At 35.9% G+C, this 25352-nt stretch overlaps 2 protein-coding genes across 3 annotated transcripts; both read right to left on the bottom strand.

Moving 5' to 3' along the window:
* Nucleotides 1–901: 901 nt before the first annotated feature.
* Nucleotides 902–2785, bottom strand: LOC117326879. Its single transcript, XM_033883675.1, has 5 exons — nucleotides 2614–2785; nucleotides 2373–2469; nucleotides 1867–2002; nucleotides 1456–1748; nucleotides 902–1205 (listed from the first exon to the last, which is right to left on the bottom strand). The coding sequence occupies exons 1-4, from the start codon at nucleotides 2694–2696 to the stop codon at nucleotides 1456–1458; spliced, it is 609 nt and encodes a 202-aa protein (XP_033739566.1). The 5' UTR covers nucleotides 2697–2785; the 3' UTR covers nucleotides 902–1205.
* A 3917-nt stretch (nucleotides 2786–6702) lies between these two features.
* Nucleotides 6703–25323, bottom strand: LOC117326878 (deformed epidermal autoregulatory factor 1 homolog). Of its 2 annotated transcripts, none has more exons than XM_033883673.1 (7): nucleotides 24652–25323; nucleotides 22757–22965; nucleotides 20472–20694; nucleotides 13503–13637; nucleotides 12574–12680; nucleotides 10406–10537; nucleotides 6703–9991 (listed from the first exon to the last, which is right to left on the bottom strand). In XM_033883673.1, exons 1-7 carry the CDS (start codon nucleotides 25085–25087, stop codon nucleotides 9731–9733), a joined length of 1503 nt encoding a protein of 500 aa, XP_033739564.1. In that variant the 5' UTR covers nucleotides 25088–25323; the 3' UTR covers nucleotides 6703–9730. The 2 variants fall into 2 exon arrangements, with proteins under 2 accessions (XP_033739564.1, XP_033739565.1); XM_033883674.1 differs by having other exon boundaries at nucleotides 13503–13634; nucleotides 24652–25322.
* Between the last annotated feature and the right edge of the window lie 29 nt (nucleotides 25324–25352).

Genomic DNA, 25352 nt, shown 5'->3' with positions numbered 1-25352 from the left:
GAATTTGATGTTTCCAAATTAAATAGCTACATAATCGACTTGAGTGGAAAGTATTGTGGAATACTTATATTATCTATTCTCATTTTCAAATATAACTTGCTAGAACCTTACGAAACAAAATATATTTTCCTCTTTTTATTGTACAGACCCTAACGTTAACAAATTGAGGGGTTTATTATCATTATGCAAACAATTTCTGACAGGTTTATCCGGTTTTCCTTAACCAAAGTGGCTTCCCATTTGTGATGTCTATGTATATCCGTTTATAAACATTTATAAACAGATGTATCTTCATGTTCTGCAACATAGTAACACAAATAACGAAGGAAGACTCGTGCCCTGACCGGGCTGAACTCACGATCTACGGCACCTTCTCGCCTAGCCAGATATACCTGCAGCGTACACCACTACACCACATCCACGTTCTATTCATTTCTGTATATGCATGTACTTCCAATTTATTGAATAACATATACAATCTACATAAGTACTTGTATCAATACATATGTACTTATATTTCGTTGTTTATACATGTAAAGTAAGTATGTTACTATATATACCGTTATGCCATGCATCGCCATTTATACGGTACAAATCCTTAAATGAACCGTTTGCTCTGTCGGAAACACTTGTGCAATATATGCAGCTCTCTATCATGAACTTCATTTCTTCATGTAACATATATATATATATATTTATATATATATCACGTGTGCGAGTGTTGAGAAGAAATATTTAAAATCTTATAGATATATAGTTCACCAGTAAGTAAAGTTTAGGTCTCCGACTCAACGCCAGGTATATTTTTCTTCATTTCAAAATATTTTATTAGACCAATAAAATTTTATGGGAATTTGGCAACAGGATATGAACAAACAACAAGCCATAATTAGAACCGGAAATTTATACAAACGAATGTATTTTATTGTAAAATAGACAGAGTAAAATTATACATTCATTAATCAATATAACAAGATTTTGGTAAATTTCTTCGTAAGACCACCAATGGTCCAGAGATCACAGCAAACACGAAAGTATAATCTCGGACCAAGATCGATTCTATCGGAATTGATCTTGAAAACAACATAATAATCCAAGGTACTTCAAATCGAGGTTGTGATCAACCCGCCGGTATCACAACAATCGATGACGTCACTCCAATAACCTCTTTTCCAGCATCGGCAATCTTCTCTTACACAATGAATCTGTAATAAAATAAATATATCGAATTAATGTTACCCTAAAGTATAATAGGTTAAACGTCGTCGTCGTCATCATCGTCGTCGTCATCGTCGTCATCATCATCATCATCATCATCATCATCATCATCATCATCATCATCGTCAGCATCATATCGTCGTCGTCGTCGTCGTCATCGTCGTCATCATCATCATCATCATCATCGTCATCATCATCATCATCATCATCATCATCATCATCATCACTTATACATACCTAGCGAGGGAGAGGAAACCAGACGTTGATTTGCCGCTGGATACACAGTGGGAATAGAGCCATGTCTTTCTCCTCAAATGGATTGCAGAATTTTCTTTTCCAGTAAAGGCCATCCTGGGGCAGTTCTTTTGTCAACTGTACGGACAACTCCAGGCCATAGCTAAACAACAACATGGCCTTTGATCGCTCATGGAGGTTGGCCTTGTTCCTCTTACGGGATCTGGAAGGCATCCATAACAATCTTCTTTTCGCCTGACAGGGGACCGTCCCACAGTGGCGACATTTGGAAGGACCTGTGAAAGCAGATAATGTCAAACTATATCTTTGGAATACAAGGGCTCCGCCTGGCGAATGATATGAAAGACAATTGCAAAATTGTAAGATAAAACATATAAAGTGTGCTATACTTACGGGCTCTCCATTCCTTGATCATGGAAACCATGGAACTCCATCTCTCTCTGGCACTGTTTCTGATCGACGGCGCATAACCCAGGAGTAAGGTTATAAGGACGCACAGGAGGTTACAGAATACCTCGCTCCCAATTCGCTAAAATGAATTAAAATTAAGATTATGTCATTAATTAATTAGATTTTAATCGTTTCACTATCATTTAATTTCATTAAAACAGTCAACATTCCAGCCGCACAGATTCTTCAAAAGCTTCAATAGCAATATACAGCGCTTTGAGGAATCGCAATATAAGACAGTTAAGTTTAGTTGAATCAATATAATATGTATAGCTATAGATCTCAAGATCCTCTATACAGAAGACTCGAACATTTCACACAAAAATACAATATACAAATATATCTAAATAAACAGTTAAATTTTCGACTTGATATCCTGTTTGACATAGTGTGTTAGCTCTGTAATTATAAATCATTTTCTGATTTTTAATGTATTGACAGAAAATTACCCATATAAGATCGGCTCGCGCTGGGCATGCTCTCTCAACTTCTCTTGCGGCAAGATAATAAAATAATCTTTTGGCATATCCTGGTTCGGGCTCAACGCTACACAAAAACAAACAATTTAAGATAAAATATCTTTAAATAAGAAACATCATATTCATAACCTCTGAAGGGCCATTTATGATTATTGTGATATGCATGTGCAACCGATAGTAAAAATAAAATCAGAAAAAGTTTCAAACTTACCACGTAAGGTCCCGATATGCAGCAGGACCTTGGTGCATGGCGCTCAGTATTACCACAAATATCAAGAATAACTTGATATCCATCGTGGTAATCCGAGATTTAGTATAAAATGTAAGTATTTGGGGAGAGACTGATCATCTCCGCCTTGGCCATTGCTAAGCAGTTTCGCAACAAGAATGTGACGTCACAAACAGCTTTATATGATTTGCATATCATGACGTCATACTATTGTCTTCGTTGAACATGCGCGAACCCGCCGGAAACAAGTCATTTTGACAAGTATATTGAACACGCGAATTTTGATTTTAATAAAACATTAAAAAAATTTAAATGCCTTAGCTAATGAAGGAATGAAGAAATGTTATTTATCTTATCGTGAACAAAAATATTTGATAATGGAAAAGTGTCCTTCATAATGTTTAAAACTTCTCTTCTTAAGAACTAAGAGGACTATTTAGTTGGCATCATATCATTTTATAATAGGGATGCATGTCTCGTGCCTCAAACATCAATTTGGTGACTATTTGGTATAGTGGCAGTTTGGGATTAATGTGTATATCATATTATGAATCTGTCTTTTCCTGTAAACAAAATAATCTCCGACCAAAACATATACAATATGTTTGTGTTATAGAGCCAGTTTCCAATGTTATAAAAAATAACATAAGAAAACAACATTTTTGTCTCCTATTATATCTTTGTGGTATTTATATAACTAGTTTGTTTGTTGGATTTATCATCCCGTGAACAGACAGGGTTATTTTTAGGCGGGGTCTCACTGTAGTAGTTGGTGACTACTACACTAAACAACATACGGGAGACCCGTCGCATGCCATCCAAATCAATAAGGGCGAAGTGTCTTGCCAAAGGACACAACCATGACACCAGGGATCGGTCCGTTTCTCAGCTTCCCGAGAAATACATCATGGGTAGGGATCGTAGGAACATATACTTATCACAAGTTAAATAGTATACCGACTCAAGTTATCCGTCCGTCCATCTTAAGTCTTTTCCATAGAATTTTGCCAAAATTTCTCTGATATAGTCACTACACCCTAAAACTGTGTTTCGCTTACTTTTGATAAATATTGCTTTCGTTGGAGTTATGCCCCTTTACAAAATTACTCCGTCAGTTTTCACCAAACTTAAATGAAACTCCAGGTATGATTGATATAAAATGACACATTTTTTTGTAGCACACATTGCGTGTAAGAAGGAGACGAAATTGGTGTTTAGCGTTCTAAACATCCCGCAGTGACAGTTTACATCTATAAATAGTAAACGGAAACAAATGTTAGTGTGATAAATGACAGATACCGTACCAGGGTCAGGACTCCTAGGTACCTGACACACAGTGGTCAAGTGCGACACTGTTCTTAATTAAGGAAGTATGTTACGCTAAAACGGTGTTTGCGATTTGTGTTTAGAGTTGTCGCCCTTACCATCAGATCAGTGGGGTTTTTTTCAGCGACATATAATAATGTTAATTTTTTTTTTTTTTTTTTGTAGTTTTTCTTTTTTAAGAAGTTTATGGCGGAGAGTGCCTGTCCACCTGGTCTAGCATACGTCACACAGCCCCATAATTTGCTGCTGCAGTGTATTACTGCGAGGTCACTTGGGACAGGACGTGTCTGTGTAATTATAAGTTTCATTGACGCACATCCGGAGAAGTTACGGCAGACAGACCGACGTACGGACGAACTGTGTGTGTAGAGACTTTCAAAATATGATTATTTCCATGATTTTACTTGTAGTATCGTTAACTTGGATGAATTAGCCGCAATACATGGCAAAAAACTACAATGCGGCGAAGTTAGCTACGTAATGGAGGTATTTTTTTTTTAAATATTAGATTCACAACTTTTTTCCAAATAATATATACAAATACTGTAAGGTATGCTAACAATGATGAAACTATAAGTCAACCCAAAGGCTGCAACGACATGCTTCAAGGCCCAGACTGTCACTGACGTTAATCAAACCCAACCTGCTCTTAAATTAGGGCAAGCTCGGGCTACACTTAAGGATGTCAGCATTGGATTAGGATTTACCTGTGTATTGGTAGACTTTACTGTGATATATGCGTGTCCGACGGTTACTACCACAAAATATTCATATTTGTAAGTATTTCGTTTACTCGGCTTCCTTAGCTTCCGTCTGGCCTAACGCGATCTCATTGGTCCGATAGTGTTGGGTATGATGTCATCGTGATCAGCTAGTGTTTATAGTTGTCATGTGTCAGTGACTTGGTTCCTTGTATATGTCTGTGGTAAATGTGTCCGATTGATATGGATCTCTGTCTTTATTTTGGACTGTTCTACTTGTCAAATGGCCACAGCTTTGTCACTGCTACTACGCTACACTTATCATCGGTCATAAGTGTAGTGTAGCGCGTGGTGCAATCAACCGTGGGTATCCGACGATGCTGTTTTGCTTGAATAAAAAGTAAGCAAATCGAGCAAGCCCACCATCTTTACTTTTCAGACAAGCCTCAATTCAAAATTAAAAACCGTGTCCGTAACAACTTTGCACAAAGGAAGACAAAGCAGTAACGCCATTGTTTGAAATATGTTTGAAGCCCCTTTTTTGTCTTTTAAAGTGGCAATCGATCCCTGAATTTTTGTGTAGCATAGGACGTGGCAAGTTAAGACAATAAACTAAATGCCCTTGTGCTGGAAGTATCCGCTTTGCATCGACTTTAAATCGATTTTTACTCATAAAACGGTTATTTCTTCTTATATAAAATGTTCTACCGAATTGTAATGTCATTGTTTTGCACTAATTTAGGTATTTACAAAGCACGAATACGGACCCTTTTATTAGCTTTCGTAATTAGGTAAAGGTTTAGGTTTTATGATATATTTTAAAGAAATATTACGCCTGTTAGTATTTTCCGACAGTGAATTTTACAGTTATAGTCTCTTTAATGAAAGCTCTCACCTTCCAGAATGATGACGTAGGCAATTATATGTTACAGCCATAGGAAGCTGCCCGACAGTTTTAATACAAATAAATCCTTTTCCTGTGCCTCGCACTCATACACCCTCTGAAGCGATAGTATTTGCTCCAAACGTTCAGTTAGGGCAGGAACATGCATATACGTTCCTGGCTCAGTTAACTCTCAGATTTGAAAATGTTTCTTTAGTTTCCAATATCTCAGAATCCAAGGCGGGTATGCACATAAACACCGTTTAAATCTCGATATTCTGATAATGTTCAGTTGATATTGTTTTTAACATCTCGACTTTGCACCGAAATAAATGCGTTAGCAAGTACGGAGTTACTTCCCTTGGCTGATGAAACTATCTTACAGGAAAAGTTTGGTTTGGTTTATTTTGTTTAACGTCCTATTAACAGCTAAGGTCATTTAAGGACGGCCTCCCGTGCGTGCGTGTGGTGAATGCGTATGTGTATTTTGGGAGGCTGCGGTATGTTCGTGTTAAATCTCCTTGTGATAGGCCGAAAATTTATAGTGCTACCTCACTGAAGCATACTGCCGAAGACACCCGGCAGCACACCCCACCCGGTCACATTATACTAACAACGGGCGAACAAGTCGTCCTACTCCTAATATGCTGAGCGCTAAGCTGGAGCAGCAACTACCATTTTTAAAGACTCTGGTATGTCTCGGCTAGGGGACAGAACCCAGAGCCTTCCTCACAGCGGCGAACGCTCAACTAAAGGCCAAAAGTGAGGCATTGTCAAGGGAGACATTAGGAAGAAGAAAGTTGTTCAGAAAGAAGAGAAAAGATGAGATCCCAGATTTAGTCGCCTCTTACGATCATGCAATGGGGGCAGCAGGTACAATTCTTACGCCCTACCTGCAGGAAAAAGCCGAGACCAAAAAGCCAGAATCGGGAACCGTCGGCACTTTCAGTAAACGAGAAAATACATATATTTTCTTGTTTACAGAAAGTGCAGATGTTCCCGATTGCAAAAGCAAGTGATCATTTCAGTATAGACAGAGATCTGGAGTACAGAGGGCCGAGACACCGGTTTAACTTAAGTATATATGATTTTTTTTTTTATCATTTTCTGTGGCACACAGATACCTGTCGGACACTCAAACATAAAACAGTAAGAATCAAAATGTAACCAAGTGTTCATTTATTTACCAGGAAAATAGTCGAACTTCTCCATCAACTTTTCCTGTCTCCTCTCTCTTCAATATTAATAATAACGTCGTGTATGTTGACATCCACACATCATATACCATACATTCTCCCTTTCACATTTTCTTACCTGGGATTAACTTGTAACAGCCACAGTTGTAGTATGTACCACAGGGACATGTCTAGTTTTATATAGGAACTTATCGCCATGGCTATCTTTTTAAAATAGAAGACTAGACATGTCCCTGTGGTTGTACCGACAAATATTAAAATATCAGCCGTTACAAACAATCCCCAACCACCAAACATTCAGGACAGAAATACAGATGTATAGTAAGTATATCACATTAAAAGGTGGTAACCAATGCAATACTTTAAAAATCCTAACAAAAAATACCTTTCATCTGGTTAATATATTATAATCCTATGTGGACAATTTTTGTACACATTTGAAAACTTTGAAATTTTCACCTTGTTTTTGTTTCGTCTTTTTTTTTTTTTTTTTTGTGTTTTTATATATTTTTTTTCATTTTTTTTTTCAAATACTTTTTTGAGAATCAGTGTCTAGATTAAGACTAACAATTAAATTGTTGCCTGTCCGACACTTTCAATAGCACTTTGTCACATTATCTTAAATAAATGAAATCCTAAATGCAAACACAAATTATATATGTACAAAAGGTCAGAGGTTACCAAGTTCTACTACTGTGCGGCACCATAGAAAGAGACTGCACAAACTGACGCTTAAATATTGTACAATTTTTTTTACATAAGACAATACATTTTCAGTGATGGCCATTAAAAACAATAACATATTTTAACAGGTAGCAGACATGAATAAACGAAAAAACAAAAGTCCTTTTGCTGCAGTTTTGAATGTATTGCATTTTAACTTGATAACTACCTTTCAAGGGAAAAGCGATTATCTGTATTATAAAGTTACTGAACAATCTGGAATGACTATCTACAGTGAAATACAATATTTTAAATGGTGATAAAATATTATGTTTTAAATGAATCAATATCTTGCCAGGTTAGAGAGTTAAAAACATAACAATATCAAAATTACAAACATTTTCAACAACATATATCTCAAATAAAATATATCATTGTAATTTTTGTAATTTCTGTAATTTTTCTTCAGTTGTAATTATAACATAATCATTACACTGCCTATATTGCTTGGACAAGGTTATCCAGTTCTATACGATAGAAGTCTTGATGTCACACTCTTTAGACAAGTTGATACCAATTCTTTACGATGCTTAGTTTCTGTTAGTACTGATATACCATGAATAACAGAAATTTCTAGCCTAAACAACCAATCAAATCAAAATTAACGGCTTTATTTTAAGAAGCCAGAATATATACATTGTTGAACTGTATTTTAATGCTATTGAGTAAAAAAAAAATTAACAGCAATGCTTGGTTTAAAACTTACTTCATTGTACTGTACCGTCAATATCAAAAGTTTAAATGTCTTGTTTGAAATGGACTACTGCATCGTTGTTTAATTTCACATTTCTTAATTTTACGGTTGTTCTAATCAGAACTAGTCCTAGCTATTAAACTTTGCAGCACACCACCTTGTAAGCAATCTGCATAATGAAACATTTTATACATTTGCATGTGAAAATTAATTTAATATATTAAATTTTCACTGGATGTGTATTTCAATGGTTAATTTAATGACCGCAAGAAGATCAAAATTAAATCTCTTGCAAATATTTCCATCTGCACAGTAATACCCGGTACATTGATTTGTGTTTCCGACCCTGAATTACATACATGTACCTTCGACTGCAGGTCGAAGCCGTGTTCATGTTAAAATATCCGATATTAAATACAGATATAATCTTCTTACATCAACTACCACCTACTCTGTAACTGGGATAATATTTTTCTGCAGTACCCACATGTACACATATTTTCAACGATGACAGTTTTGAGGGATATTAAAACGTGTCAAAGTCTGTAGTGGTTTTTTTTATCCCCAGATCCACAGAATCGTGGTAAATAAGAATCTAGTTTTAATTTGATTGAGTATAACAATGAAACGAACTAATTATTTATAATAACAACAATAAATAATGATATATTATAAATTTTCATAAAAAGCATGGACAGCCAGTTCTATATTAAGTGTTAACCAATATATATATAGCTATGGGGCAGCTGCTATATATGTAGGACTGAAAACTAAGGCACACAAAATGGCTTCTCTTCCTCGTCTCCACTAGATAAATATATACAATGCTGGTGTTAGATGGTGTTGCTGGCTACGGCTGTACATTATATAACATCTGGTGACCCAAGGTTTTGAAAAAACTACTCGTACGCTCTAGTCAAATTGTTGCAGTTGGTCTGCAATTTGGGTAACAGTTGGTTGAGGCTTTAGGTTTGCAGAATGGTCAACCCCAGTCGGAACAATATCTTCTAGAAAGGTCGGATAATCATTCTAGCTGAAATGATGGTGGATTGCAACTTGCCCATGAGCACATCCAAATCGAAGAGTTCCAATCTTCTCTACTCTTGGAATCAAAGGCTCTGTAGCTGAATATACCTTTCTAACCTTTATAATTTCATATCTAGATTGGTAAATTTATCTAGTGGGTAACATAAATCCTTTGGCTTTATTATTGCATATTCAAGGACACAGACAAGATATGTGTATTGAGTGGAAATCTTGGATTTCTCAAAGTCAAAAATGAAGGAATACTTGTGTAATTGATTAAATCAAAGCAGCCTCATTTGATTTGGGAATTTGAAAGGGGCATTGTGCTAACATATCCATACAGTGTCTTATCTATAGAAAGAAACATGTAATCCAGGGATCATTCAGATCTAATGTCGGTTGATGTTACATGGTCTGTCTAGACTACATCTGTAGAGACAAATATCTATGCCTAATCAATACAATAATGTGCGATCCTGGTGTCGGTAAATCCGCCCAGATGGCTCATGAACACAACTGACTAGTCTCTGTGAAACACGTAATAGACCACTCATTCTTTCTCCTTGTCAGAATCGTCTTCTACTTCTGTGACCATGATGCTCTCTATGTTATTCTGGCTTCCTTGGTGAGTCCACGAGTCATTATATGTCACTTTGTCACATGTCACCACAGTAACTGAGTCTAATTTCTCCTGTAACTCTGCCCGTGCCGTGGCCAGTGCCTGCTGTACTGCGATATCTTTCTGAGCCCGTTCTTCCATTACTGCACGCTGTATGCTCATCTGGGCCTCAATTCGTGCTGCATTCAGTGCCTGTAACCCAAATTAAAGACATCTTCAGACCCCTTCACTGGGAAGGTATATTAGAATAGGCAAAGCTTAATTTCAATTAAGCCCACTAGTACTCCAGCAAAATATTTACTGAACAGGAGGACTCCAGGTTTATCAAACAATAAACAGTAATAAGTCGCATTTTGTCCAGCAGCCACCATGCTTGGAATTTCTCTTTTTCTTGAGTCCTCCTTATTGGATTACAACCACCCACAAAGAAACATCTTAATTGACCACCCTGGCAGAGGTCAGTCAGTCAAATTTTAGGAAAAAAACGCTTAGGTGATTTTTTCTTATTAACAACTCTTTTTTTAACACTAAAAATTTTAATAATTTTTTTTTCCAATTAGAATTAAATCTCTAATTCTCACAAAAAGTAAACATGCTTCGGCTTACATCTTGTTTTTCTTTGTCCATCTGCATCTTGAGTTGATGAATGGCAGCATCTCGAGACATCTGACTCTGTTGCTTGGCTTGTTCAATCAGACCTTTTATCTGTTGGGCTTGGCTCAGTACTCCATTCACAAGCTGTAATAGAAAGAGCACTGCTTTAAAAGAAAAACAAAAAGAATTGCAGTCTTTCAAGATGCATAATATAAACATTTGATGATCTTTTCACATTTATGAGTAATATTATATAAATTTAGTAAACAGGAGGCCCAGAGGGCCTGCATTGCTCACCTGGTTTCATGAGATATGAAACAAGAATGATGCTTAAGTATATTTGTCGCTGGTATTGCTATGTCAATATATATCATAAGCATTTTATATGGGTACATGTACATTGGTTTTATTTAAATACTAAAAATGCCAAAAAGTGCATTAATCCATGAAATGAAATTGACTTTTGGCGCGACGCCATAGGGATGCTACCACACAAATGTGAGTGATATCCATTGCTTAGTTTCAGAGAAGAACTTGTTTAGACCAATTGACCCCTTTTGACCCTGCCCTCTGCCCCCTGGGGGGTCAGCCCCACTATTTGTACAATTTTGAATCCCCACCCCATAGGGATGCTACCAGGCAAATATGAGCGATATCCATTGCTTAGTTTCAGAGCAGAAGTCGTTAATATCAATTATGCAAAACTGACCCCTTTTGGCCCTGCCCCTCAGCCCCCTGGGGAGTCGGCCCCATCATTTGTACAATTTTGAATCCCCACCCCATAGTGATGCTACCAGGCAAATATGAGCGACAGCCATTGCTAGGTTTCAGAGAAGAAGTCGTTTATATCAATATAGCTGGATTGACCACATTTGGCCCTGCCCCTCAAGCCCCTGGGGGGTCAGCCCCATCATTTGTACAATTTTGAATCCCCAACCCATAGTGATGCTACCAGGCAAATATGAGCGATAGCCATTGCTTGGTTTCAGAGAAGAAGTTGTTTATATCAATAGCGCTAAATTGACCCCCTTTTGGCCCCGCCCCAGAGGCCCCCAGGTGGTCAGCCCCATTATTTATACAATTTTGAATCCCCTACCCATAGGGATGCTTCTGTCCAAATTTGTTCAAATTCCGATCAGCGGTTATGAAGAAGAAGTCAAATAAGTCAATTGTTGACGGACGGACGGATGCCACGGTATGGCATAAGCTCACCTTGGTCCTTTGGACCAGGTGAGCTAATAATGCATCTTTATACCAAATTTGTAACAATTACGTTTCTGAAATCGAATAAAACCAGGACTAAAGGAATATCCAATGTTTTGTTTTTTCTGGGAGTGTAGTAGTAGGTCAGAAATCAGGTGTATAACAGTGTAATCATCAGTGGAATTTCACAACTTACAGGAGGAATAGTCCAGACTTTGTTTGTTTGTTTTTGTTTAACGTCCTATTAACAGCCAGGGTCATTTAAGGACATGTCAGGTTTTGGAGGTGGAGAAAAGCCGGGTACCCTGAGAAAAACCACCTGGCTACGGTCAGTACCTGGCAACTGTCCCATGTAGGTTTCGAACTCGCAACCCAGAGGTGGAGGGCTAGTGATAAAGTGTCGGGACACCTTAACCACTTGGCCACTGCCACCCCCCCCCCCTTCCCCGACACAATTCAATCTATTGAGAGATGGCCTTGATTTCAGTATCTCCCTTTGATCACAGATTTGTCTCCTATTTGACATGTTTTACAGATTTCTGTCGCACCCTAGGGTGCAATATCTCTGTCAACCACTAGAATATGACGGATAGCACATTCTTGAAACAATACAATGTCTGTCACAGTGACAATACAATGACGTTACAGCAACAATTCTATGATGCTATGATGAAATTCAATCGCATTACATCAACATCATGTTGCATTGCAATATCTTTTCAATATTGTTACAACTGGACCCTGCATTAGGAATCTACAACCCCTGGTATGATTTTACTCTTGATTGTCGAACCCTCGGCAAAGCCTCAGGTTAGACAACCTGGAAAATCATCACTCAGGTTGGAAATTTCTCAATCAGTTCACATTCTTAAGGTTGGGGAAGATTCTATCAATCATTGTTTGTGTAAGGTTTATATAACACAAACGTCACAATTCATCAGAAATAATGATCTACAAAAAATTCTTTTCAACATTACCTCCTCGAGTTGCCACCACTGTCTTTGTTCAGATACATCGGGCACGGTCATCACAGTGGCCTGGGGAGCTTTAGGGGTTACAGGTAAGGGGGTCATCACCACTGCGTCTAAACACAAACACAGCGAAAGCCTGTTACAATGGACTCAACATATCGAAACACTAGTATACAAAGTCTGAAGCATTCTATTTAACTATTTATCTATTCAGTTTGTCTGAGGGGCAGTCAGGTCATAATTCCATGTAAGCATATGTACAATATACTTCTACTGAAAGACAACCATATTTTACAAACCCTCGTAAGTTTAAAACATGGCTTCTAGAAGACCCTTTAGAAGATATTGCAAACTTCCAAAAATTTGATTATTTTATTGTAGGATTTGAAGAGACATGAATTTCTATTTGATATGTTTTGACCCATTTGATTCAGACTCCTGAGAAAGTGATCTGACTAAAAAGAAAAAGTTTTCTTCTCGGTCCAGGCTAGGGTCCATTTAATTAGGAATTACACGACAAAATGTGAAATTGGGAAACAGAGGAAAAAGAAATTCAAACAAATTCATGTTCTAATAGATATTACCTTTATCATTATTATTTTTGATTTATTATTTCATTTCGTATTTTACTTTTTATCTATTCAAAATTGCCTGAGGTCTTTTCACATCAAGCATATTTTTAATCTTGAAAAATTGACCTTTATTTCGGGAATTTTCAGTGGCAAATTGGGAATTTTCACAATATTTTCTTTAGGGGAATGGGTCCTTTTAACGGACCAAGATTCTATGGTAGGAAAATCCCTGAAACAGGAAACCATAAAAAGTCACTGCGAATCACTCAATCAGAAAGAAAATATCTCATTTTCCTAACAACTACAATTTTCAGCACATTTTTTGACAAAATATTGCCTATTGTCTATCTGTATTATGCTTACCTCCAGTTATGATATTTCCAGCTGCGTCTGTTGTAAATATCTGTACAGTTTCCCCATCAGCACTTGTCATTTTGATTGGTTGTGGCCCCTGTGCGTGAGTGTTGATGTTGTTGCCAATCGATACCATCATACCTACTGAAACATACCGGTACTACATCACGATGTTGTCACAACAGACCCTTTCAGCATTTGTCCAAAGTAACATTGATAATCTCTCTCAACTATACCATAATAGACCTTTATAAAGCCATCATTCAGCAATTCCAGTGTTCCAGCTAGGTCGGGTTAGCAGGGCGCGGCGCCCTGACCCTAATTCAAAGTTAGAAATGCGCCCCGCCCCTTTTCCTGTAGTACTGCCCTTTTTCTAAGTGTCATTGATGCTCATTTTGCCTCGTATACTCTAGATCCGATTTGCTGAAGCCATGCAATATACAGTCAGTCAGTCAGTCACTAATTGGCCACCTGTAACACCAGTCCCCTTACCTGTAGACCTTTATCCACGGTACTGATGGACGCTGCCCGAGGCAGAGATCGGTTAGCTGGGGATCGAGCTGGTGTTTTAATAGATTCATTTAACCGTGACGAGTCGATACTGACGATAGGATCGGTTGGTAATCCAATTAAATCATAATCACGAAGGCTTTCTGAAGATGGACAAAGTAATGATAATGGATGGAAATGTTGTTTTACTTAATATGTAAACAACTTTTGACAAGACCGAAAAGAGCAGCATGTTTGTCGTAAAGTTATCCCATGAGCACGTGTGCAATTGGCGATCAATCTATACATTGTATATCATTGAAATTTTATTCACATGACAACACGAAATCCTTCTGGTTTTAACCAAGCAACTTTTAAGTAAATGATCATGAGATCACTTTCCAGTGATTTTCCAGTGATCAAAATTAGCTTTCGGTTGATTTTATTTGATGAAGTTTGGTGGGACGCCAGAAATGGTTCGTTGTAAATGCAGATGTCGCAAATTCCTTGTTGGATTGACGGATTTCTATACAAAATGTTTATTTTTCATAAATAAATAAAGGACACATAAAAATATCTGCTCATGTGAATAATGGTTGCAAAAGTTTACTTTATATTGTTTTATTTTCGTATCTGAAATGCCGACTCTGCATTAACTGCGGGTCATGTGATAGCCAAGTGATTACATTTCTACAACATGCGGGGACCGTTTGTTTACGAGAGCAACGGAACAAATGTTTGATCAGAAACTTGCGAATCATGATCGGCCCTAATTCGTTTACCATTTCTTATAATTAATTCAAGAAAATGTTAACTTGCTCTAATTTCCTGATTTTAGTTTACCGTTATTTCTAAAGAGTCTAAAGTGAAAGTAGAAATTTACCGCCGCTTACAAGATACATCGTAGTTATTTGGACGAAGTTTATTCAGATATTAAATAATATAATTTCTTTTACTTAATCATTTTTTTCTCGTATATGCTTGATCACCTTTTCTCTTTTGCTCTATAATATCTTCACTTACAATTAGTCGTCTTACAATCACAACGGAGAGACTAACTTCTGGTTGAAAATATCGCTCTGTTGACTATAATCTGATAGTAACTTTTTGATTGGACGTAATTATCGTATATGGATTCTCTCAATACACCCTTAAATTGAAATAATGCTAATATCATTTTATTTTTGAATTACTCTAGGTCATAACTTTTACCATCAAAATTTAAAACAATATTTGAAGAATAAGGAGAAGAAAGAAGACATTTTTTACACACAAACGAAATAATAAAAATGAAAGTACTGTAGGAGGCGTTAGTCAGATGTAAAAGGAGATATTTGAAATAAAGCAAGAATACAAATTAAACTGATATCAACATGACTAAACATTTCCACTTAAATGTGTCAAACCAACCGGACATAATGGTTTTCACAGTCCTGATGAATGTAATGGTTTAGACTGTTTCGATGTACATAATGGTTTTAACCATCTGAAAAGTTGCAAACCTACTTCTAAAAGAAGTTAAACATTTCTTATTTCAATCAAACCTTTACTTAAAAAGTCAAACATTTTAAATTTTTTCAAATCAACGTCTACTTAGGTACATGTCATTAACATTCATACTTTAAACCATCTTTTATACTTAAGTAGTTCAAAATTTGCATTTATGTGTTTAAAACAAACTTATATTTTATAGGCCTGGGTATTAGAAATGACGAAACAATAAGATATGCATTTCGATAAGTTAAGCAATACACGATATGTATTGAAAATACAGGGAGTGTCTGCTACTTTTTTGTTGAAAGTGTACAATGTCTTTCAATATCTTGTAAACAAAATTGTTTATTCCTTTCTATTTTGATCTTAGAATAATATCAAAATTAGATTGACAGCTTTTAAAAGTTATTACACTTTTTTTTAACAAAGACCTCATTTTTAAGGACAATTATTTCAAAATTAGATATCAATTCCATCTATTTTAATAGATCCAATGTCAATATTAACAATAAACTGTGATTTGTTGCTTTTTAATTTACCACCAAGATGTAGATAATAGCCTAGTAGCTATAGGTACTGTATATAAATATACAGCGTTTTACATGCAAAATATTGAAGAAAACTTTCATATTTGATATCAATTCAATATGATTGTTTAAGTCCCTTGGGGTGGGGAAAGAACCCTGGGCCTATTTTTACATCAGGATTGTGTAAAAATGTCAATTTAGCGAAATTGACCTATTTTGGTCCCATCCTTCAGCCCCCGGGAGGTTAACCCTAACATTCGTACAATTTTGAATACCCACCCCATAACCATGCTACCATACAAATGTAGGTTTTATACCAAATTGTGCAATTAATCCATGAAAGGAAATTGACTTTGGGTACAACCCCATAGGGATTGCTACCACACCAATGTGAGTTATATCCATAACTTAGTTTCAGAGAAACCAATTGACCCCTTTTGACCCTGCCCCCCGGGGATCAACCCCACCATTTTTACAATTTTGAATCCCTACCCAAAAGGATGCTACCAGTCAAGTATGAGCTATATCGATTGCTTAGTTTCAAAGAAGAAGTTATTTATGTCAATTGAGCCAAATTGACCCCTTTTGAGCCAACAATTGAATTGCAGTTTAAGGATAATTTTTGATTTTGGCAAGAAAACATTCTTTAAAGGGCATGTCTGCATCATTTTTAATAATTTGCCCTTGAAACTTCGCACACACCTTCATAAGAGCCGGTTCTTTAAAATGTGAATGAAGGTCAAGGTCAGAGAGATAAACTCAATATTTGTAGCCAGTTACACATGTTACATGTATCTGTTTGCCAAATATCCAGCCTTCATGTGTAGGTGCAGTTTTGGGTCATTTTTTCATTTTGGTAGGAATTTCTTTTTAAAAGTGCCATATCTGCGTCATTTTGATTATTTGACCTTGATACATTGCACACACCTTTAAAAGGGCCGATTCTTTAAAATGTGACCCAAATTAATAATTTTGAAAGAACTTTGAATTTTCTTCATCATTTGAACCCCGTGACCTTAAATGAAGGTCAAGGTCAAATATAAGTATAACATTTGTAGCCAGCCATACGTTATCGATGCGCCAAACATCAAGCCTTCATGTGTATATTATAGATAAAAGAGCAGAAACCTTTATTCTGCAATTTTGGATTATTTTTTAATTTTGGCTGGAGAAAATAGCTTTATGATTCTTTTCCAAGTGCAATATCTTTCTGCCATATTTTTATCTGATGACAATAAAATATGCACATTCTGTTTCAGTGGACTATGTTCGTTCATATGAAATGAAAAAAATAATCAATATAAGATTTTTATTTTTGACATTCGAACCCATAACAAGTCGTTGGCATTGACATTCTCTGACAATATATCATTGAGAAAAGTTTGCCCTAACCACGTGCTAACCAATTTCCAATGAAAATGAAACAAATTATGCTAAAATATGTGTGATGAGTTTCCTATATAAACTATAGTAAAATGTATCCTCTCCCCAGGGGGAATGCGACACATAGGGGGCCATGAAATTAACATTTTTGATAAAATAGCTTAAGAACCTTTTGTACACCATTCTGCGATATCTTGGTCTTAAGAAGAAGACCGACGCATGACGACAGATCAAATTATAATGGTGTATATTATGAGCTGAATGTCAAAGGATTGTAAACTCTGTACAAATTGTATCATATTATCAGGCAGTCAGCCTAAATGTATGTTTCATATCTACCATATTAGAAGTTTGATGTTTTGTACGATATATATATATACTTAATTTTTACACATACATTAAAGGAGTTAGCTACTTTCATAAATTAAGATGTTTTTTCTAGAGTTTACTAGGCCGGATGAAATATGATCATGAGCAATCAGTATGGTCAATATGAGATTTGATAAAATGCCTCTCGTAGTCAACCACTCATGATCATGACTCAACTTCTTTTTGTAGGAGTCAATATTATATGTAGGAGAATTAAACTCTTGCGATGTCTGTTGCACACAAGTACAAAGAAATACATTATCACTTAAGCCGAAAAAATTCACACTTAAGTAGCAATAACACATAATAGTCAAAAACCCAATATATGTGATCAGTGATAAGAAACAGTACTTATAAGCATTTTTGGCAATTTATCCTGAAACAGCTATATAGCCTTCCATATTTGACATCCCACAGATTGTTGCTTGTATATATATAGTTTTAAAGGTCAACATTGGAAAAAACCTAAATGGTTATACATGAATTCATAATAAATAGAATTATTGACAAAAAAGTTTCATTTATTTTCACGCTTTCTGGAGACCAATAAGGAGATTGATGATCATTTTAAGGGATTTGTTCGTGACATGAAAATCAAACATTTTTAATTAAATTTCAAAAGCAAATATAGATTTATTTTGAAAGTTATGAGGAATATTGATATTTGAGAAAGTCTTATATTATATGGATTTGATATATCGATTGCCAATAGATATACATGTATTTATCATTTTTCATGAAAACAACAAAAAGTTATATTACATGAAAACATTTGAAAAGGTTGAATCGTGAGCTGAATAATATCAGAGCAAGTCTCTGATAATATATAAATAAGACAAGCTGGTTCAATAATAATTTAGCATTTTCATATATATTACGAGTGCGAGTAGCTACTGCAGTAAACCTTATCACAAAAGCCGAGATTATGTATATTGTCTCTGTCGGGGAAGGTACAGCACAAATGACCACCACGACAGATATGTGCCAGTTTTCTTAGTTTAAAAAAATAAACGATCGAATTCCATCACGCCATCACCGATCACGTTAGGTCTACCGATTCATAGATTTGAAACACAGGGACTTCGATCAGTTATCGCAGTAATCCGAAGGGTTCTGGTGTTGATATCGCTGATTAAAGTCTGCATATAGTATATAGGAAGATCGTCAGAAAATTCGGACTATAATCGCAGTAGATATTGTGATTTTGTGGTCTGGCCAGGCTTGAACAACTTATCGTAAACAGTTTCGTCCTAAATAAACAAACGCTTATTTCAGTGGGTCAACAAACAGATTTAAACTTTGTAAGCAACTTGCCTTTAATTCATGTTGATAGATATTAATTTCTAGCGACAAACATCACGCTTTGATGCTTCGTGTGAAGCCCGTGTCCACGTGCCTCCATTTTGACAGCGTGCTCGCTCACGAAAACAGACGGAACACGTGATCGCTAAATATCGGACCAAATCTCATAAAATCTCGTGAACAAACTACCAAGTTTTAAACAAAAGAAATGTTGTTAGCCAAAACCTGGAGGGTATTATGAAAATCGGGAATTTGTTTGCGCTTGGTTGTTATGCCGTCTTTATTCCTAGTAGTTAAACAAGTGTCCTCTGTAAGGTAACGTCAGAATCTCGCAGTTATCTCCCTTCAAACAGTATTTTCGATATAGATTTGCAAAAATCGATGCAGGTGTAGATATTTACAAGACATTATTCTTATTGTTTATTCAAAATAGTTCCTGAAATGTTCACAACATTATAAGCATAGTTAATACATTTCTGTGCACATCTACTTTGAATGACGGACTACAATGACGTGCCTCATACTTGGAACTAATAGTATAAGCGAATCATTACCCCTAGTTATAGAAATTACCACCAGAGGTCTCAAATTCCGGGCTTCCGCCGAAGAGAAATTTATACTGAATATACCTTTTTTCATGTAATAGCACTTTATTTGTAGTCTTGATAGTTTTCATAAATGTATATATAGTTCAACTACATCATATATGAACCGAAAGAAACTACAAAATGAACTGTGAAAGGAAATATAACGAAAATGAAAGTGAGAGATTGTGACGTCACAACTCGTAGGTGATTGTAATATGGCAGGCGTAAACGCCTCCATAAAAAATCAACAGATTTCTATTTGTCTCCTATGAATCAGGTCATATGTAATGCATGGATGTACTTAAATTGTCCTGTAAAATAAGGTAGGAGATAGATAGGCCCGGAAAAAATGTCGCACACAAAAATGCCCTTTTTTTAGGCAGCGCCCTGCCCTTTTCAAAATCCTAGCTGGAACACTGAATTCAATAACAGAAATGTATCAAAAAAGCCAAAAGACTCTGTTCATATTTACAATAAAATTGCTAATAAGGATAAAAAAAAATCTGTTAAAATGGGACTAAAAGAAATAAGAGTAGGTCTCTAATGCGAAACCTATTCATTATTACCCGTAGAAGAGAAGGATTTGTTATCCAAGTGAAGGACTCCAGGAAATGCTGACCTGACATATATACACTTGGGAGTTGGGTGTTAAAATATTAACAGTCTCCTTCACAACTTCAGGGAAGCCACAAAAAACATCAGGATGGAAGGGTTAAATGATACATTGATGTTTTTTGCCTTATATGCTGTATTCAAAATCAGTGAAACATTTGGTAGAATTGATTTTTTTAAATTCATGTTGGCATATTTTTTGAGGGGGTTCCTACCATGGTCTTTCATCGACACAGGAACTTGATTTCCAAGAGTAATAGCATTGGCTAAAGATACTGGTGTGACAGGTGGGCCTGGCGATTTGGTGGAATTCATCCTTGGCTTTTTGGATATATTGACTGGCACAGGAATGGTTTCTATACGTGTTGGAGAGGAAGCATCACTGTCGCTGTCCTTTTTTCTTCTCTTGTATGGTACAAACAATCGGATGGGGCCAGTCTGTTTCCGACAAAAAGAAAAGATTACTTTACAGAACTCTAACTTACACTTTCTAAGGGAGATAACTTTCAACATGCCACAGTTGTAACATTAGTATGTCATACTTACATAGTATGGTGAAATAAAAGAATCTGAATCTGAAGGTGGTAGTAAATCCCTATAAGTATGGTGATCATTCTAACATAGGAAGTTTAAGATGATGTAGCTAATTATAATATATTTTTTTAAATTGACTAAAACTTGCTGAAAACAATCCTGAAATGACCATAGCTATTGATAGGACATTCACAATACAAAACTGTAACATACAAAACAAGAACTTGCTGAAAATAATTCATACTGCATATTTACAACCATTACTCTCAGATTTTCCCTTTAGCATAAGTAGTATCTATACTATACTTATATAAACATCAACTAGAATACAGGTCAACAAGGCCTCTGACAAAAAGTATCTCCCTTATAATATAAAGCATTAATCAAAAACAACAATTTTTTTTTTATTATTTTAGGAATATGGGTATACGGTAAACCTCCGGTTAGTTCGAACAAAATTAAATAAGGATTGACGAACCTGTTCGAATTATTCGAAATTATGCTTCAGAAAATATGCGCGAGTTCGAACTATTCGAGACAATATCGGCGAAAATCTCGGCCGAGTAAAATCATTAGACACAAACACATCCATCGTAAATCTGATACGTAACAACGGCGGCCTGAACAATGGCACATTTATAAGTAAGTAAAATGATAGTTTTTCATTTAATTCAGTATTAATTGATCGTTAAACGTTCTTCATTTCGCGATAATTATGATGGTTTTTGCGCGAAACCGCTCGCGGATCGGCTACAGTAGGCCCCAAAACAGTACAGTACACGTTTCATTTGTGACACAAAAGTTAAACATTTGTACAGTATAATATTTGCATGATTATATTTTTATCTGAATGAGAAACTATCACTTTATTATTGTAATAAATGGTCTCTTAAATACATCAAAAGCAGTCTTCATAACCTGTTGCGTTTACGAAACCACTACTGTAAAAATAGGCGATCTGTGTTTATAAAATTAGGTCAGAACATCAACATGTCTGCTTTTAAATATGCCCAGTCGTATTATCTACAAAACATAGTTGATACCTGCAAAATTATCCATCACTAATTGGGACACCTGTGGATTGTTTTGACTGGATATGAATGCTCTTCACGTCTCTCGGCACGATCGGGCGGCCGATCCTTTCAACTTTACCGCAAGCGACACCTCGTGTGGCCTGCTTACCTAGCGTGACGTCGCAGGTTTTCAGGTAATACCTTGATTGACAATACTTAAGAGATTGTCCAGTCACAATTAAATAATCATAATGCTGAGTTCTAATGATCACGCATACAATCTTATAACCTGAACGTGCTTGTTGATCAAATTTAAATCTTGGCATTTTTTCGGGGCCGGGTCGTCGCGAGCTTTCAATGGAGTTTGCCGGAAAAAATGTTACTTTACGTTCCTCATTTGACAAGTTCGAACTATCCGAAATGGTGTCAGTTATAAACAGCCAGTGTTCGAACTATTACTAGCTAAAAAATTACTGTTTTTCTAGAAAAAAATGTGTGTTCGAACTATTCGCGTGTTCGAATTAATCGGAGGTTTACCTTATGTAATAATAACATTTTTTTTTTTTTTTTTTTTTAGAAAGTTTGACATTCTCTTACTTTTGGCCTTTAAATATAAGTTTTGACATATTACTGTAGAATATTTACCATTCTAATTTTTGTAACAGCAACCCTGACCTTAATATCTTTTACCCCCCTAATATTGCAAGGAATTAAGATCTGCTCATCAAGTGTATCACGATCACCATGTTTTCTGAAAAAACATTTGGCCTGCAGGATTCTAAGATTATTTCTGGAAAGGAAAGTGCTGATCAGACTGACAGACGGACATTGATATTAATGCACAATGACATATAGGCCTATAGGGTACAAAAATTTCACTACAAGGCACTTTTCTTATTCCAACTGGCATAGATATAGGTAAGTAATTTAAGTATTATCTAACAGTAACTAACCACAGATTCATCATCACAACAAGCTGCACATGTACAAGAGGTGGCATGGGGCTGGAGGATACCATCTTCAATCAGACACTGCAACGTTCTGCCTCCGTAGCGGATACTTCGCTTCCAATCCTTGCTGCTTGCACGTCCACTCTTAGCCTCAAATTCGTTAGGAGTGAACCATTCGTCATCAAATGCTCTGATACAACGCCCTCTTCCTCCTATTGAAGACGACAGGAAAAAAGAGGAATCAAATATTGAAAATACAATCTACATTATAGGAAGAGTCATGCACTGTTGGTGTTAATCTTATTTAAATTGATTGGTTCTGTTTATCCTTAGCCTGGTCAATTATATACCACTCTATATTAATTCGGTTGACATAGATTTAAAGAAATTTACAGAAATTGAAATTAGTTATACCCTACCCATTGTGCAACATTTGAAACATTACTGAACATTCATCATAATATTAAAAACAATAAATTGAAATTTGCATAATCTACAGGGTATGTATAGATGTCCATACTACAATGCAGGTTTGTATGAAATAATAACATGGATACTTTTTGAGAAACTGATCATGAGCTTAATTAACATAACTTTAAAGTTCAGATTCCCTGAATCCCTAATTAACAGGCACTGGGGTCCGCATGGACCATAATTATAAATTCTGGATGGAATTCTGAAAGGTGTATTTACTATTAAGATGTCCGATATGCGATTTAACTCTATACCACTGGGATTTTCCTACAACAGAATCTGGGTCCGTTAGAAGAACTCATTCCCAAAAATCTTGTGAAAATTTCCGATTTGCCACTGAAAACTCTCAAAGTAAAAGGTTAATTTTTCTAGATTGAATAATATGCTTGATGTGAACCTCAGGCAATTTTGAATAAATAACAAATGTAAATACTAAATGAAAAAAGAAAAAAATAAAGGTTATATATATTAAGAATAACATGAATTTGTTTGAATTTCACTCTTCAGTTTACCCAATTTTTGTCGCATAAAAAAATCCCAATTCAATAATGGACCCCGTTTGAAAAATTGTAGGAAAATTCCTGTAGTTTGGTTATAAAGTTGGACTTTATATATAACTTTATAAGCAATGAATCTAAGCACAAAATTTTACAGTGTGCCATCAAAGTAACACCATTTGGGTCTCACTTTAGACTGTCGCTGGCTAGTTTTTATAAAAAAAAAATGTCAGACAGAATAAAATTCACCATTACAAACCAAACATACACCTATAAGAAATTTTCGAAATATACCAACCAAAAAAACTCTATCAAGTCAATAATAGAAATTAAGGACAGCATTAACAACATTTAAGTTTATTTTATTTGAAATATATTGACGCAAAAATCAGCAGTTGGACAAGAACAAGAATAACCCTGTTTGGTCAAAAGAAAGAAATCAGGGTAACTGCTCTGTCTTTAACAACACATATATTTGTGCAAAGTTTGAAAACATAACTGATAACAGTCACTGTACATATAGGCCACAGAATACCTTTTTTCATGAAAAGGGGCATAACTCCATAATTTGTCCCAATTTACTTTGAGAAAATGCGAAAGGGCATAAACATTTATTATGTATATGTACACGATATACATAAAATATACAAATTTTGAGATTTTGTATCGGCTTCAGTAATTTACATGTTGCAAAATGGCATTTTACCTTATTTTTTCTTTCCAGGGGAGAGAGGTAAAGAAGTAGATAGAGACACTACTAAGTAAATTGTCAAGTTTTATGTTTCCATCATATTAAGAAAATATAAAATTTGTAAACCTGATATATGATGGTTACATACCAAATGCAGACGGATATAAAAACTTACAAAAAAAAATCTACAAATTCTAAAAAAAAAAATGCGTCGTCTGCTAATTTGCTGTTCATACCTGAACCAAATTTAGCTTTGTGCAGCTCTCCATTCGTGTGTTTACAACGCACTGGTAAAATTGTCATGTGTACAGAATCGTCCCATTGGTATTTCAATCCCTTCTCTCGGCTTAGTGGTGTAGCAGGGGTGGGAGGGGGTATAGGGGTGGTAGGTGTCTTCAGACCACTAGAATCAACTGTCAGAGTTTGGTCGTGAATGACAATGTGTGTCGTTTTAAGGCCGTTTGCTTCTTGAAAATGTTCTGCAGCTGTCAGAAGACCCTGCGACGTTGCAACAAATACATGTTCAGCACTTATTGTGCTGTGGCCGTCGTTTTCTGTATCTACAGCCTGAACTACAGAGTTTGAAGCATCGCCGCTTCCATCGTGCTGCTCATCCGCGAAAGCCGAATCGTCACCATTCGGTAGATCTTCGGCAATGTCGACTTCAGACATGTCGGAAACGCCGCGGAGACAGATTATCGCAAATTACCCATTTTATCACAATCCGGCTATATTTAAACTCCTCATGCTTGTAAAGTCTTACACATGGAACTCAAAATCGTTTCCGATTGTCATATTCTGTCTGTAATTTTCCTAAAAACCAATTTTCTTCATCTTCTGTCGGAGATTTCCGTTGTTTGACGAAAGATGGCGGAAAATATTGCGTTCTCTAGTAAAGACCAATCAGCCAATCAGAAGCTGGTACATATTTAGAATG

Source organism: Pecten maximus, chromosome 5 (assembly GCF_902652985.1).
Source record: "Pecten maximus chromosome 5, xPecMax1.1, whole genome shotgun sequence".
Classification (NCBI taxonomy): Eukaryota; Metazoa; Mollusca; class Bivalvia; order Pectinida; family Pectinidae; genus Pecten; species Pecten maximus.
Note: the sequence above shows the minus strand (reverse complement) of the source record. Positions and strands in the feature narration are given on the sequence as shown.

Coding starts and splice junctions, on each gene's coding strand:
- LOC117326879 (XM_033883675.1), bottom strand. CDS start 2,696: ATGGATATCAAGTTATTCTTGATATTTGTGGTAATACTGAGCGCCATG. Junction 2,470..2,613: donor GCATATCGGGACCTTACGTG/GTAAGTTTGAAA, acceptor GTTTTTGTGTAG/CGTTGAGCCCGAACCAGGAT. Junction 2,003..2,372: donor CGCGAGCCGATCTTATATGG/GTAATTTTCTGT, acceptor AATTCATTTTAG/CGAATTGGGAGCGAGGTATT.
- LOC117326878 (XM_033883673.1), bottom strand. CDS start 25,087: ATGTCTGAAGTCGACATTGCCGAAGATCTACCGAATGGTGACGATTCG. Junction 20,695..22,756: donor GTTGTGATGATGAATCTGTG/GTTAGTTACTGT, acceptor TGTCGGAAACAG/ACTGGCCCCATCCGATTGTT. Junction 12,681..13,502: donor TGGAAATATCATAACTGGAG/GTAAGCATAATA, acceptor GTTTGTGTTTAG/ACGCAGTGGTGATGACCCCC.